The sequence below is a fragment of the Emys orbicularis genome, chromosome 23, assembly GCF_028017835.1.
Source record: "Emys orbicularis isolate rEmyOrb1 chromosome 23, rEmyOrb1.hap1, whole genome shotgun sequence".
Classification (NCBI taxonomy): Eukaryota; Metazoa; Chordata; order Testudines; family Emydidae; genus Emys; species Emys orbicularis.
The window spans coordinates 7,308,060-7,323,595 of NC_088705.1; the positions used below are offsets into that span (position 1 = coordinate 7,308,060).

At 41.1% G+C, this 15,536-nt stretch overlaps 1 protein-coding gene across 1 annotated transcript; it reads left to right on the plus strand.

Annotated features, from left to right (window-relative positions):
* Window positions 1–5,198: 5,198 nt before the first annotated feature.
* Window positions 5,199–11,720, plus strand: ZBTB8A (zinc finger and BTB domain containing 8A). The gene is made up of 3 exons (XM_065421814.1): window positions 5,199–6,015; window positions 9,140–9,309; window positions 11,388–11,720. Exons 1-3 carry the CDS (start codon window positions 5,199–5,201, stop codon window positions 11,718–11,720), a joined length of 1,320 nt encoding a protein of 439 aa, XP_065277886.1.
* The last annotated feature ends 3,816 nt before the right edge of the window (window positions 11,721–15,536 follow it).

Consider the following 15,536-nt stretch of genomic DNA (forward strand, 5'->3'; position numbering starts at 1 on the left):
TTCCTCATCCCCACAACCCTCGCTGTCTGTGCACAATTATGTGATTGGATTTTTCAGAACAGTTAGACACAATGTGACTCTTGAAAATTCTAACTAAAACAACATGTAGATATCTATGTGCTCATCTACTGGTTTAGATGCACCCTGTTCGGTTCCTGATAAGTGATGAGCACCCAACGGCATTGATGTTGATGTGAATTCTGGGTGCTCAGCATCTTTCCAGATCTGGGCCCAAGTACTAGGGCTTTGAAAATTCAGCTGTTAATTTCCAACCTAGATTAAACCTAATATAGAAAAATATTGAGTGTACAAACAATTGTTTTCAGAGGGAAGTTTACAGACCAAATTAAACTGTAGAAAAATGAACTCACATGCTACAAAAATCTGAGGAAACAAATAAAATGGTTAAAAATGTTGAATGGATAGGAATGAAAGATTCTAAAGTATTACACTACGTTTAACATGTTGAATAACCTTTAACACTATCACAAGGTGCCCCAGTTTTTGTGGAAAGAGAGAGCTTATTCTTCCTGTTCTATGACATTACTTAGTTTCTGCTGCATAATACAATGGTTCTTTTGTTGCAAGTACAGTTGAGACTTATGGTCCAAGGCCCCAATCCTGCAAACTGCTCTAGGCCTGCACAAAGCCCTGCAAAAATCAGGAGGCTCCTGATGTGTGCAAGGGGTCTACATGCACAGAACAACTTGGAGGATACAGGCGCAACTGTAGAGAACAATGAAATAAAGCAAATGTTAGGAAGAAAATTTGTATGCCTGCTCACTAATATTTTAAAAATTAGCAATCAAATGAGGACATATCTTATCTTATTCAAAAATATTGTTTTCCTTAAAGGGAGATTATTTGGTTTGACAGTCTCAAAATGTAACCTACCCTAACAATCAACTTTTAAGAAATTTTCTTCCTGATCTTGAAAAGTCTATCAGCCCTTCAAAACAAAGATTACAACACTGTTAAATCCTAACTTCTATACTAGAAAACCCACCAGCAAGAAATCAAGGGTGTGGGATTTTTGTGATTGCAGGCATAAGCTGTGCTATCTCCTGCCTCTTCTGCTCTATCAGTAGGATATTCAAATTTGCTAGTATCTTCTGATACCAGGTTTCTTGTACCTATCCTGTCTGCTCGCAGAAATGGAACAGGCATGAAAACTGGGATGATGCCCAAAACATACCCATGTCATGTACTAACTAAAACTAAGCTGGTAAAAAATTGCACATATGTATATCCCTTTTAATATCAAAGTGCTTTTAAAAGGTGGATATTATGAGCATTGATTGTTCCAATTTATACTTGATACTTTTCAACTTAAAGTATACATTGGAATAGTCAATGCTCATAATAAAGTATAAATATTTAAATTTAAATGGTTAGGTAACATCTTTAATAGAACACTACCCATTATTTTTTAGGCTTTATATTGTTTCTATTTATTGTAAAGTTATAAAACAAGCTTTCCTTTCAATTTTGATCTTTTTTAGTTGGAAAAAACAATTTAACCTTATTGGTAAAGGACTTGAAAACTAATAAGTTTTAAATTAATTACTTTGTTTATTAAGCAATAATTGATGATACTGTCAGCACTCTTAATAGAGATCTAGGAATACTCTTAACTGTTGCAGGTTTTGGTTTTTATTGGCCTTGTAATGGTTTAAAAACAATCTAACAATGAAGTAATGACTTATGTTTTTTCTTTCTGATATCAGAATTCATTACATATTCTCTAGCTAGCCTTACTATCCAAATTTAGGATTAAAATACTTGACCATATGGGTGTAATCTTGGCCACACTGAAATCAATGGATTTTTGCCATTGATTTTAACGCAGCAGGATTTCAGCCAATATCTTTAAGTAAAAATAAATATACAGAAATCTTTCATTTAAAAAGCAACAATCGCCAAAGATTTGTCTTTAGTCACACACTAAGGTACTGTATTTTCTAATAGCAATAAAAACATTATTTTTGAGTAACATCTTTTGTCCTTTAAAGAAATGAATGTCACTTTTTGCAAAAAATAAAGAGGGAAATTGTGACCCTATTGAAGTCAATGGAAATTTTGCCTTGACTTAAATGGTACTGGGAATTCCCCCTTGGACTTTAGTGCATATTTTTTCACTTGCATGTTCTATGTTAAACAATGCGATAACTACACATATCCAATAAATCTCCTACTATAATACAAATGGGTCTTCTCATTCACACACGTAGGGTAACACTCCTGTAATTTTATCCAAAGTAAAATGATGGGATATTATCTTCCAGAACATTGATTATGTCCTCTATTGCCACTGCTTCACAGGAATGTCTGACTACTAGGACAACCATAGGCCTTGGTTCCGCAAAAACTTATGCATATGCTTAACTTCAAGACCTGCTGAAGTCATATTAAGCATGTGTTCAAGTCTTTGTAGAATCAGGCCTATAGTTAGAAAATAAAAATACTTATTAATTTTGCAATAATTTATTCATAAGATTATTGCCTAATAAAATAGATACACTGTTAATGTATGTTGCATTTAAGAATGCATAAAGTTGCAAGTAATACAAAATTAAACATCAAAGGAGAAAATATTATAATCTATTACATATCAGTCACATACCTATGTCATTGCCATCTGTGAAACAAAGTTATTAGATAAAACATTTCCCCCATGTAGTTTCCACTCATTATTATATGATAGATGCCATTCTTTTGTAGACCTACATTTAACCATGCCCCACACTAATCTGGTATTCCTTCATTTGTATTATAAAAATATTTATGATGTTACACTACAGAATCAGGAAACTGAAGTTGTGGAGAACAGTAGTTCTGTTAAAGCTTCCAGTACTACTGTTTTCTTGGGTCTATCTTTTTTTTTGGCACTTGCAGATGATTTTTGACCTTACAGGGCAGATCCATATTCTGCAGTCTTCATTCGGTAAAACCCCCCATTTGAATAAATGTGAGTTGTTTTGACTAAGGATTGTAGGATTTGACCCATCATATGTAGTTAGTCAGTAATTCAGTTTGAAGCAGTGCAAAAAACACAAAGAGAAATTTGTGAAGACGATACTAACTTGGTCTTAATTTACTTTACCACAAAGAAAGAATTATTTCTCCTTTTGTCACCAGCTGCCTATCATTTTCACATACATACAGGGAGACTCACAAAGCAGTACCCCCAAGGGTTGAGTCAGCAACAGCAAGTTGTGTTTTTTTAAACAGATACAGAGAGAATGTGCTCTGTAGAAGTAGGTATATGATTTTGTATACAAGGATTACACGGATATGTCCAATAAATTTAACATATGTACAGTTTGTGTGTCTTTTCTTTGCCAAACAAAATGATATAAAATCTGGCCCTTCTGCTGGCAGATAGTGCTTTCAGCTCATGTACAAAATCATATTAAACTTTTATTGTGGCAGGAATTGGGGCATCCCGCCAACCCTGGGGGCTCAACTAAGAGTGAAAAATAAGGAACCAAGCATCTCTTAAAGTGGCTGGAGTATGGGAAGGATGTAAAGTAGAGCATGCAGGAGATGAGAAAGGACAGGGCCTCAAAACTCTACTGAATGAAGAGAAAAAAATGGGACATCAGGGCCTAAATCATAAAGCTTGAGGGGCTTAAGAACAATTTGAGGCATTCTGGTGCCTTGAGGGAAAAGTGGGCGTGAGGCAGGACAGGGGCATCACATTCCCTCAGGGGAACATGTGAGTGTGTGGCAGATGGATCTTGGGCATCAAACCCCCTATCCTACACAAAGGTGTGAGAAGGAAGCATCTAGGACATCACGTTCCCTCCTGGGGAGCATGTGGGACTGCGGGTGTGAGAAGAGGAAAGCGCCACACTGGAAGGGAAGCTCAGGCAGCGGAAGCTGCTGGGTTGTGCCTGCAATCGGTGCGTTGCCCCTTTAATTGTGTCCCCAGCCCTCGGGCGTCTCTGTCCAACGCCCACGTCAGCAAATACCTTTTGTTTCTCTCACGTTCGGGCTTCCATGGTTTGGGGCGGCGGGACCCGCAAATTGCATTAAAGCGACAAAGAGCCCCAGCCCAGGGCTTTGGGGATCCCGCACCCACCTCCCGCTCAGCAGCCGCAGCCCGCGGAACCCAGCCGGTAAGTGGCGGCTCCGCAACACGCCGGCAGGCCGGACTGGGCGCTGGGGTTTGGGGGGCTGAAGCGGCCCCAGAGCGAGCCGAATGCAAGGGGCAGCGAGCGGCTCCCGCTGGCTCTCGGACCCGAAGCGGGCGGGGGCCCTTATGTGGACGCTCCCGGGCCCGGGCGCTCTCCGGGGCCGAGCTTTAGCCCCGAGCCAGCCGCGTTTGCAGAGAGACCCAAGCGGGCGCCATTTGCAGCCCCAGGCGCGGCTGCGAGGGGCCGGGGATGGCAACAAAGGGCTGGTGGGAAGCGGGAGCTCGGCGGCGGCGGGCGCGGGGCGAGAGGCGGCGGACGGGGAGAAGGGGTCACACGCAGGCGGCTGGGACGCCATCTGGGCAGGGGCGGCGCGGGCAACGCCGGGCTCGTGGGGGCCCTGCGGGAGCCGCACAAAGGGAGAGGCGTGAGCCTGCGGAGAACTGCCCCGGAGCGAGCGGGTGTGGGAGCTCCAGCCGCCCGGGCAGCCCGCAGGCTCCTGCCGGGCTGGTGCCCCACGGCGCGGTGGGGGCTGCAGGCTCCTGTCGGGCGCTGGCGCCTCGGCCACTAGGGACAGCGGCCGCCACCGCCCGCCGCGGCCGAGGCTACTGCGGGCTCTAGTCGCTAGGCGCTGCTGCCCCTGCTCGCTGGGCGGGCGCGTCTCGCGCCGTCGGGCGTCCCTGACTCCCGATGGGTGAAGGACCAATTCGGACTGGCCGCGCGGGTGAGTGACAGCGCCCTCCGCCAATGTCCTGGGGCCGGCGGCTTTGGTGCCCGTGGCGACTTGGCGCGGCGGCTTCTCGCTGCCGTTCTGGTCCCCTCCGTCCAGAGGCTGTGACCGTAGCGGTGTTGGTTGTGCTCCTCTCCTCCCTGGGCTAAGGTGGGCTGTTCCTTTGGGAAAAGAACGAACGGTCTCGGGGCATACTGCATCCTTCTCTTTAAAAAAACCAAAAAAACCGCTGCTTTTAGAATTGGGTTCAGCAACTCTGGTTTACACGTAGCCTGTCACGGTTGTAATTATTCTTTATTGTAGAGCAACGCTTCCTGTTACCCTTTTTTGGAATGGAGATATCTTCCCATCAATTTCATCTCCTGCAGCAACTGAATGAGCAGCGCCAGCAAGACTTATTCTGTGACTGCTGTATTCTGGTGGAGGGAAAGGTTTTCAAAGCACATCGAAATGTGCTGTTTGCCAGTAGTGGTTATTTCAAAATGCTCCTTTCCCAGAGCTCAAAGGAGACAAGTCAGCCAACGACAGCTACCTTCCAGGCCTTTTCTCCTGACACATTTACCGTTATTCTGGATTTTGTGTATTCTGGCAAACTCTCTCTCACTGGCCAGAATGTCATTGAGGTCATGTCAGCTGCTAGTTATCTTCAGATGACTGATGTTATTAGTGTTTGTAAGACCTTCATTAAGTCATCACTGGACATCAGTGAGAAGGAGAAGGATAGATATTTCAGCCTGTCAGACAAAGATGTAAATTCCAATGGTGTGGAACGCTCATGCGTGTATGGTGCTGATTGGAGAACAGAGAACAGTCCCCCTCATTCTCACTTAAATCCTGATCAAGGGACTTGTGTGATGAGTGGCAATGCTTGGAGCAATTTCAGCTACTATCCAACTTCTCAAAGAAATGCGCAGCAGCTGGCCAAACATGACCAAAGGCAGGATTCCATTAAAAAAACTAGACATTTAGGATTGCAACAATCCTCTGATATTCCCCATTATAAATCAAGCAAGCTTGAAGACCGATCCTCAGACCCCACTAGCCACATTTCTCAATCTGAGGAGGAAGTCCAAATTGACCCAGAAATTGACTCTGCCCATGCTGGGTACCAATATGGTCAGGGGTCCGATGTGATGCCAAGGAGCTTGGGTGTGTCACAGCAAGAGCATGAATCACCCCATTCTTCTAGCAAGTCAAAGTCCTCCAAAGCAGATGAGCAATATGGCAACATGCCCTCAATTTTAGGTGTAATGGGGAGCTGGGCTGAAGGTAAGAGTTGGTCATTTGTACCTCTCTCCTCAGTTTCTTTCAAAAATGTTGTAGAATCTTTACTGTATGAAAGTTACAATGGAAAATTTATATAACAATCTATTATATCACCAGCTCCATCAATGGGGAAATATGTATGATTGCACCCAAAAGGCAGGGGGGAGGGAATAGATTCAGCTGCATTGCCTAGAAATGCAAGATTGGAAAGTAATATTCCCTATGTGGTACAACTCTGTTATGGCTATATACAGTATCTTTCTACTTTCAGTCACTAACTTTTGAATTGGTTTCTCAAGCTTTGGAAGGATTCCAAAATGGGGTGAGTTTCACAGAATTAGAGCTCTCACTTCTTTTCCTCTCCCACTGTAATTCTGTTGCATTAACCCATGTGCCCTTAGGTAGACACAGAAACAAAAGTCATGTATCAAAGGTATGCAGCAAACTATTAGGGATCTTGGGATAGGTTCTCAGCTAGGGTAAATCTGTAGCGCCGTTGACTTATAGTCCCTTTATTTTTGCCATATTTTTTTTGAGATATGGTGACCAGAACTGAACACAATATTTCCCAGTGAGGGTGTACCACCTGACAGTATGATCTTTTTACATTAGTTTTCAGTCCATTCCTTTTACATTCTAATACTTGTTGCTTTACTGTTGACTTCTGCTCAGTATGCAGCATTGCTGAGCAGTCCACAATGATACCCAGGTCTCTCTTTCCTGAGGCTTTACAGTTAATGTAGAGCACTGTAAGGTGTATACAGAGTTCCAACTCATGAACTATGAGCTGTTTGTGAAAGCACACTCTCAGTAGTTGATTTTAGCCAAAGTTCTCTTTTTAGTAGAGAGAATATCCCAGAGACTCCTAGTTCGAGCTGGAACCAAAGTGGGTTTTTTTTCCCCTAGGAAAGGTATGTAGGATCAAAGTCTTAAGTTCTTATAGAAGTATTAAAATTTTGGCAGAGAGTGGCAGCTAAATCAGGCCAGCCTTTTCAGGTCTCAAACTTTGTGATTTTATTTCATTTTTTAAATTTAATTCTGTTGATTAAAACTTCTCCTGCATCCCTGTTCCCAAAATATCTTTTGAAATTATACTCTAATAATTGGACTCTCTTGTGAGTTTTTGCTTTATCACCTCTTCCTTTGGTCACAATTAGTAATGCACAATAATTATAATGTTCTGCCAACTATTGGGCAATACAGGTAAAGTCTTCCAGAGAATATATATCTTTACAAAATTCAAGTTTTAAGTGGCAGACAACCAAACACTAGAGATCAGATATATGATCACTTAAGATTTACCAACCAAAGATTCCTGTGCAAGTGAAGGACATCAGAATGCAGTTTATTTTATCCTGTTTCACATTCTGGGAAGGCACTGGCTTCTTTGTTCCTAAGATTCGTGCAACAGAGCAGAAGTAGGTGTTGGGATTCCTTCTGAGACCTCTTCCACTTGACTTATCCAGAACAACTCATCCAATTCTAGAAGAAAACTTCATCCAGTTTTCTGGGATCCAAAAACTAAGTTTGACTCTAGCTGGTCACTCAAGTTACTTTATTAGGATGTAACAGCTCTATGCCCACGCTAGCCAGGCCCAGACGCAGGGGTTTTAGGTACAGGATTATACCACGATTCTATGTCGTGTCACACAGTACACAGTTTCCTAGCTATTAACATTTATGCTTCTTGAATCTAATTGGTTTACACAGTGTACAGATCGAGTAAGGACCAATCATATTGCAGATTGTGTAAAGACCAATTGCTTATGTCCTCACCTGACTTACATTTCAAACTTATCAGTTCAGCACGTTCCCACTTATCGCAACTAGCCCAAAAACACTATCTCCGGCACATAAACTGTAAACAAGGGTGTGACAAGCTAACCTTGCACTCAAATCAAGCTATATGCAAGTTTACTCATGCCCAGCAAGATCTATGCCAATACTAGGGAATCTTGTGCAATTAACAGTAAAATAGTTTTGAGGAACATCACCAGTCAAGGAACATTCCCCCTGCCCCCATCATTTTTTTTTTTTTATTAAATAGCCTGTGAAGGAAGAGAGGAAGGTCATGGTGATGACAACTTTATAATATGGTGGAAGGGCATAGCAATAAGAGAAAAGATACCTGTGTTCTATTTCCAGATGTCCTGCTGACTTGCTGTATGATCTTGGGCAAACCATTTAGGTCCCAATCCTGTAAATACTGAAGTCAATAGGACTATCCACATGCTTACAGTTAATTCAGTATAAAAAAAGATCTTTTTGAAGGATTGGGGCTTAAAGCGGTTTATCTGTAATGGGGGATAATAATGTTTATTTACTGGTGAAAACCATTATGAAAGTGCTATGTAGTCTGCCATTGTTAATTTCCCCCCCCCCAATTTTTAGGTTAACTCCCTGACATTTTTTGTTAGTTACTGCTTTGGCATTTCAACTTATTTTATTTTTGAGGCATGAAACAACTTTGTATATTTACGCCTCAGTTCTTCTGCCTTGATCTGCTGGCAGTGGAGCTCTACAGTATAACTAGTAGAAATGCTAATCTTTCAGACACTAACGTTACAAAGGTAGTAATTTTGAATGGCTGAAATAGCTATCTTATCAAACTATTGTTACTATAATCAAAGTGTTTGTCCAGGCTGGCTTATAAACACTAACCCTTCAAAATAAACTTCAGTGACCCCCTAGTTTCATCCTGCAAGTTAAGAATAAAAATAAAGGAGATTGACCTATCCATTTTAGTATAGCCAATTGTCAAGTCCTTTTCTTTTATTCCACTGCTATATATTTAACATGAAAAAACAATGACATCCTGTGGAACTGAAGGGTTGACTTTGAAAGATTTGTGATGTTAATTCACTCTTTCAGAATGAAAACAACATGCAGTTCTACTGATTTTCATAGTCAACATAATTTATAAATTAGAAAAAGTATCTTTTAGAATTTGTCACATTATTGGACCTGTTATGACTTTCAGATATTTAATAGGATTGTTTTGTAACAGATGATCTGCCCAGGATGAGATTCAAGTGCCCATTCTGCACTCATGTGGTGAAGCGAAAAGCAGACCTAAAGCGCCACCTTCGTTGCCATACAGGAGAACGACCTTATCCATGTGAGGCATGTGGAAAAAGATTTAGCAGGCTAGACCACCTAAGTAGCCATTTTCGAACAGTATGTATTTTAGACACAGACTGCATGGTTTCATTTAATGTGTGTACAAGTGTATGTCTTGGAGTATAATGTAGTATGGCTGCATATTATTTTTAAGTTACTCAATCTGCTTGGCATGATTATGCCAGTTTTCTTAAAGCAAGGTTAATATAAAACGGCACTCTAGTGGTTTAAAAACGTGTCAACTTGAAATTTAATCCTCTTGAAAAGGGATGAATTTCATCCTTGTTTAGAGGGCCTGCAAAAGGGCTATGTACAATTCACGACCTCAGAATAGGGCAAAGGCCTTGTGTGAGCCCTTTGGAGATGGGTGAATATCGCTCAAAAAAAGAGTTGAAAGTAGTTTTTGGCTCTACTCTTGCCCCATCAATTTCTTTGTCTTAATCACTTCTCCCTCTTCCCTGTTGCTCTGTGAAAGACTCATAAATGAGGAAACAAACTGAATAACCAATTTGACTATACATAAAGTAAAGAAAAATTCTGTATTTTCAGTTTAAGTATTAGTACCATAGTAGGTAGACTTGCACACAAGTGTAGCTCTTTTAAATTTTGGTTTTGTTCCTTTAATACCTATTTAATTGTTTTTTAAAAATAAGTTCAGAAATAAGGTAAAACTGGTGGTACTGGGGAGATAAGCTGTAATATTTGAAAAGGGATGTATGTCAACAGAGAAGTAGAAGAAGGATCTGGCAGGGTGGATGGAGGACCTAGAGCAACTGCAGCTGCGCCACTGGCTGAGAGGAGGAGCTGCATGTGGTAACAGGTGGGAAAAGTAGGAGTGAAGACACAGGGTGAGGGGAATAGCTTAAAAGTTATCCCGGAAGAGCAAGCTCTTTAGAGAGGGATATACCGTGGTGTGAAAGCACTAATCCTTTTGATATTTTAAGCTATTCTGCGCTATCATTTTAATGGTTTCATAATGAAAATTAAAATCCTGTACTTGTTTCCTTTTCACAATTGTCCTGTAGGCCTTTACCATAGATTAAAAAGCCTTACTACAGTATATGGTGTACATTTTAATGTACATACATCAAACAGTTTAAGACTGAAATAGCTGTGTATTAGACTTTTTTTAACATGGTTATCCATGCTTATATGCATATACGTACAGTGAGTATTAGCAAATCACAAAAGGTGGCACTGAGGACTAGATAGTGACCTTCTTTTTACTCCTTTCCCTGCCCTCCCCCCCCCCCCCCCCCCCAAAAAAAAAGCCTACCACTCAAACCAGAGGATTTAATTAACTGTCCACTTACCTCAATTCAGGCCCAAAGCTAACTGTTTTCCCACATGCATTTGCCATCTTCTCATTTATATTGTCAAAAAGTTGTATCAGAAAAATAATAATTAAACTTGCTATTTACACTTAAGGAATTAATCCTACATCCATCTTCATGAATGAATAATTACTTTGTCACATATTAGGTTCATGTTTTTGGACCCTGACAGGTTGAAAATTGTGTGTCAGTAATATATAGATCTGTAGGCCAATTACAGAAAGATGAAATTAGGTGGTCTGTGACCAAAAACTCTGGTATACATACACACAAGCCTGTATGCTCTCCCTCTTATTTTTATTTGGTAAATTTTGTATTTGAAATATCAAATTGTTGAATGAGCAGTTCTGTCATACTACTACATTAACAAATCACAATTTTTTGTTGCAGTTTTTTTTAATTCCCAGTTATGAAATAATGAAGCCAGAACTCAGTTCACTGGGGTAGTTAGAATTTTGCTATGCTGCCTGGATTTTTAACATTAAAAGTTTAATTTCCCAACCAGGCCTGTCCTTGAGGATAGAATTATAAACTTTAAACTGAGACAGAACTTTTCAAAAAAAGGCAAGTGCTCTGTACTGTTGAAATCACAACATAGGGTTTTCAGCTCCCCTGTGAAATCTTTTGGGCTGCGCAGTAGGTTTGTTTAAATCAGCCTAAATTAATTTATTTCTTTATAAACCTGTGAAGCACAAAGTTGTCAAATGATATCTGACTGCCTCTTCACAAAACAAAAAATTGTTTGGCTATCCTACTCTTTCGGAGGAAAATATCAGCTTTTATCCATTTCAATTTTCACAGATTCATCAGGCCTGTAAGCCAATCTGCAGAAAGTGTAAGCGCCATGTGACTGAGCTAACAGGGCAAGTGGTCCAAGAGGGGACAAGACGTTACAGACTCTGTAATGAGTGTCTGGCTGAAGCTGGCATAGACAGCATCCGTATTGACTTGGAGGCTGAACCACAGCTTGAATTTCCACAAGAAGGGGATAAAGATTCCAGGTGGCACTACAGTGAAGACAACAGATCTGATGTGGAGATTGTGGAGGATGGGTCTACTGACTTGGTCATCCAACAGGTTGATGATAGTGAAGATGAAGCAGAAGAACAGGAAGTCAAGCCAAATATTAGGTAGTTGTGAGTGAACTGAGAATTAGTAAATCCCCCCTCTTACATTGACTTCCAGTGTCTTGACCATTAGCCCCCAACCAGCCTGTTGTTAATATACAAAGATCTACTATATTGGCTTCTTATGAACTTGTCTAAACTTGCATGCATTTATGGACATGCCATTGAGTCCATTTTGAATTTTGTTACTCAAAGTATCAATATTTTGCTTCATTAGAAAGAATCCATCCTGAGATGGAATAATGGATGAACAATGAAACTGAACTACTACGATAACTTTATAGCAGACAGTGGTTCCCTTCCCAAACCTTTTTCATTGTGTGTGTGTGTGGGGGGGGGGGGGGGTAAAAAACACTTTAAAATTTCACATTTCACTGTAAAATTACCCTATTTTAAAACTTTTATAGGTGGCGGGGGTGGGGGAGAGTGGAGTTTATATCCAGTATCACCTGGTGACAGCTAAATATAAAAGGTAGCCCAGTATAGAACATAAACAAAATTTTCTTTAAAATCCAGAAATAAGGGTGCCCTTCCATGGAATTTAATAATTTCTTGATATTAAGTTTAGAGAAGCCAGGAAAAGCTTTCAGAAATATTGTATATAAAATGTTTTAGATGTGATAGCACATATCTGGAAAAGCACTTTTTTGTAAAACTTCTTCTAAGAAGAAGAAGAAAAAAAAAAAAAAACAACAACACACAGTAGCAGACCATTCATTCAGGAAAATTCCCAGAAAATAAACAAATGGATATAACTTCTAGTGAATGCATCACAGATCAAGTGATGTCTGAGAGAAATCATTCATTGATACCGCTAAATGTCTTATTCACTCTGAAAATCGGGAATACTCATTCTTCCCATCAAAATCCACTCAGTCTTTTGTTAACTACCGAAGGAAAGCAATTTTTTTAAATAATGAATTTTTGTACTTCTCAAAAGTGCCAAACTGACATGACTGAGAATTGTATGTAGTGTAGTTGTAGCTGTGTCAGTCCCAGGATATTTAGAGAGACAAGGTGGGTGAAGTAATATCTTTTATTGGACCAACTTATGTTGGTGAGAGAGACAATCTTTCAAGCCACATAGAGCTCTTCTTCAGGTCAGAGCTCTGTGTTGCTCAAAAACTTGTCGCTCTCACCAACAGAAATTTGTCCAATAAAAGATATTACCTCACTCACCATGACTCAGATTTGTTAGTTATTAGAACAGGTACAGCACAATCAATGGCAGTTCAGGCTTCCCAAAACTACTGTAAAGGAAACACCTTCAGGGGGTGAAAAGGGTTGTTTTAGCCTTCATGCTAGTTCCTTCCTTGTCCCCTCATTACATTATCAACAATGGTGTCACAGCTAACTAACCTGTACACCTGGTAATTAGAAACTGAACTAATACCAACTCATTTTAATCTAAGCCACTGAATATTTTGGTCCATAGCGATCTGTACTCAATTTGAACTGGTGAGTTTAAGGTAAAAGGGTCCCCACGTACTTACTGTTCCCAAAGTCAGTCACCAGGAGAACCTTGTAATCTTCTTTTTCTAAGCTATCTCAGTGAACAGTATACACTGAAAACCATACATACAATTGGTTACTTTGTCTACAATTAGAATACAAGAGGTCATTAGTGCCAACCAGAGAATGCTGCGGAGACAAAATAAGCCACTTTTACTCTCTGATATAGTGAGTTAACCAGCACTGCAAACATGAAACAAACACATGCATGCTACTAGTGTGCTTTTCTACAATCTCATCTTGGACAGAAATCATTTGGAGTTGGATAATTTAAAGATAATTGGACATAATTAAAAGCTTCATCCTGTTCTCATGGAAATTACTGGTGTTATCCTTTATTTCAATGGGTGCAGGATTATGCCCTAAATTTCTGTTTTCCATAAATCTTCCTGGTCTGAATTTTTCTCTGATAGTAAATTGCAGGTTTTATCTCTTTGCACTATGTCAATAAGCATGCTTGCCTGACATCTGGATTAACTACAGCAACATTACAAAAGTGTACGATTGTAACTTCTCTCCCTATTTACATCTTTAAAAAGCACTACTTGAAATCCACTTATGTAAAGATGCATAATCTTAATTTAATATCTGCATTACCTGAGAGAGCAGCATTTTCTTTTTGGGATGTTGATGGCTAGCAGGAATGTTAAATGAAAACCTGGGCAATGCCTTGCTGGAGATCATAGTCTGGGTCCTAAATTTCTACACTGGCAGAAGCTGAGAGCAGTCCAGAAGTAGCATGCTCATCTTCTAGAGAGAGGAATACCCTCGTTTACCTTTGTCTGCCTCAGAAACAGTGTTAACTGTCTGCAGAGAAAGTCTTGTCCATTCTTTTTCATATGGCAGAATGGGATGACCAGAGGTGGGCTCGGATAAAACAGGGAAGTGAAAGGAGATTGCTTAGGGGCTCCAATAGCAGATTTTAATTATTCCAGATTTCCCCCTGCTATCACCTGTCAAATGTTATGTTCCTTTTCACGCAGAAATTTGCACAATGGGTTTGCTCTGAAACTGCACAGAAAACTCTCAAAGTGTTTCACCTTGACAAAACTCCTGTAGTGGCTGGCAGAGGCAAGAAATCCAAGCAGAGTTCTTCCATTTCTGCCAGAACTCATAATATACTACAATTAAACTTCGTAAAACATTCTATGACCAACCTGAACTAACTTTCAGACCTAACAAAGGAATGTGTATAGAGAGACTGAATAGCTTCAGAGAGCAGTTCATTTAGTAATTTGCTAACAGAAACCTGATTTACAGGTAAGAGGGAAAATGCCTATTCAATCAGTAATCAGCCACAATAAATTCCAGGTAGTAATAAATTCCACTGTGCCAGACTATTGAGCGATCACAGCAGGTGAGGGGGAAGAGGGCTTTAGGATCACGCATATAATCTGGGCTACATCTGCTGAGGATGACAACATCTAGCGTGTAGCCTATTGCAATGGTTTTCAAACTGCAGGTCGCAACCCAGTACGGGGTCGCAGTGGCTCTATTCAGCACCGCCGACCTGGCCGTTAAAAGTCCCTACCTGTTTTGACGCTGCACCCTGGAAGCAGCCAGGAGCAGGTCCAGCTTATAGGCAGGGGGGCCACGTGGCTCTGCCCTGAGCATCGGCCCGGCCAATGGGAGCTGGGGTTTCTCGTATCCGGAGCCCGCCCGCACCGATCTGACCTGCTGCTGGCCGCTTCTGAGGCGCAGTGCAGTCCGCAGTACCAGGATAGGCAGGAAGCCTGCCTTAGCGCCGTTGCTGACCAGGAGCCACCTGAGGTAACCACATGCCCCAATCCCCTGCCCCAGCCCTGAGCCCCCCCAAACCTGGAGCCCCTTCCTGCACCCCAACCCCTCAGCCCCACCCCAGAGCCCTGACCCCCTCCTGCACCCCTGCCCCAACCCTGAGCCTCTCATCCCCAGCTCTGTTGGGTCATGGGCTTCAACTGGGTCGCCAGAAAAAAGTTTGAAAGCTACTGGTCTATTGGGTATGTGGGGTTTTTCTTTTTAGAGCATAGAAATGCTGGTCGGAGTCAGATAAATATCCTCCTAATCAAATATCCTATCTCCAAGAGTGGTCACTAGCAGATGCTTCAGAAGAAGGTACAAAACCCCTGTAATGGACAGTTATGGAACAACCTGCTCTCACATGAGGGAAATTTCTTCCCAACACTAGGCAGTTAGTGGCTGGTTATGTCCTGATGCACAATGGTTTCTACAGTTTTATACATTTATCCTAGCTAATGTAACCAGATGTTTTTATTAGTCATGTTTAATCCATTTTGAAAATTTTATTAAGCTATGAGACTATCTTGAGGCA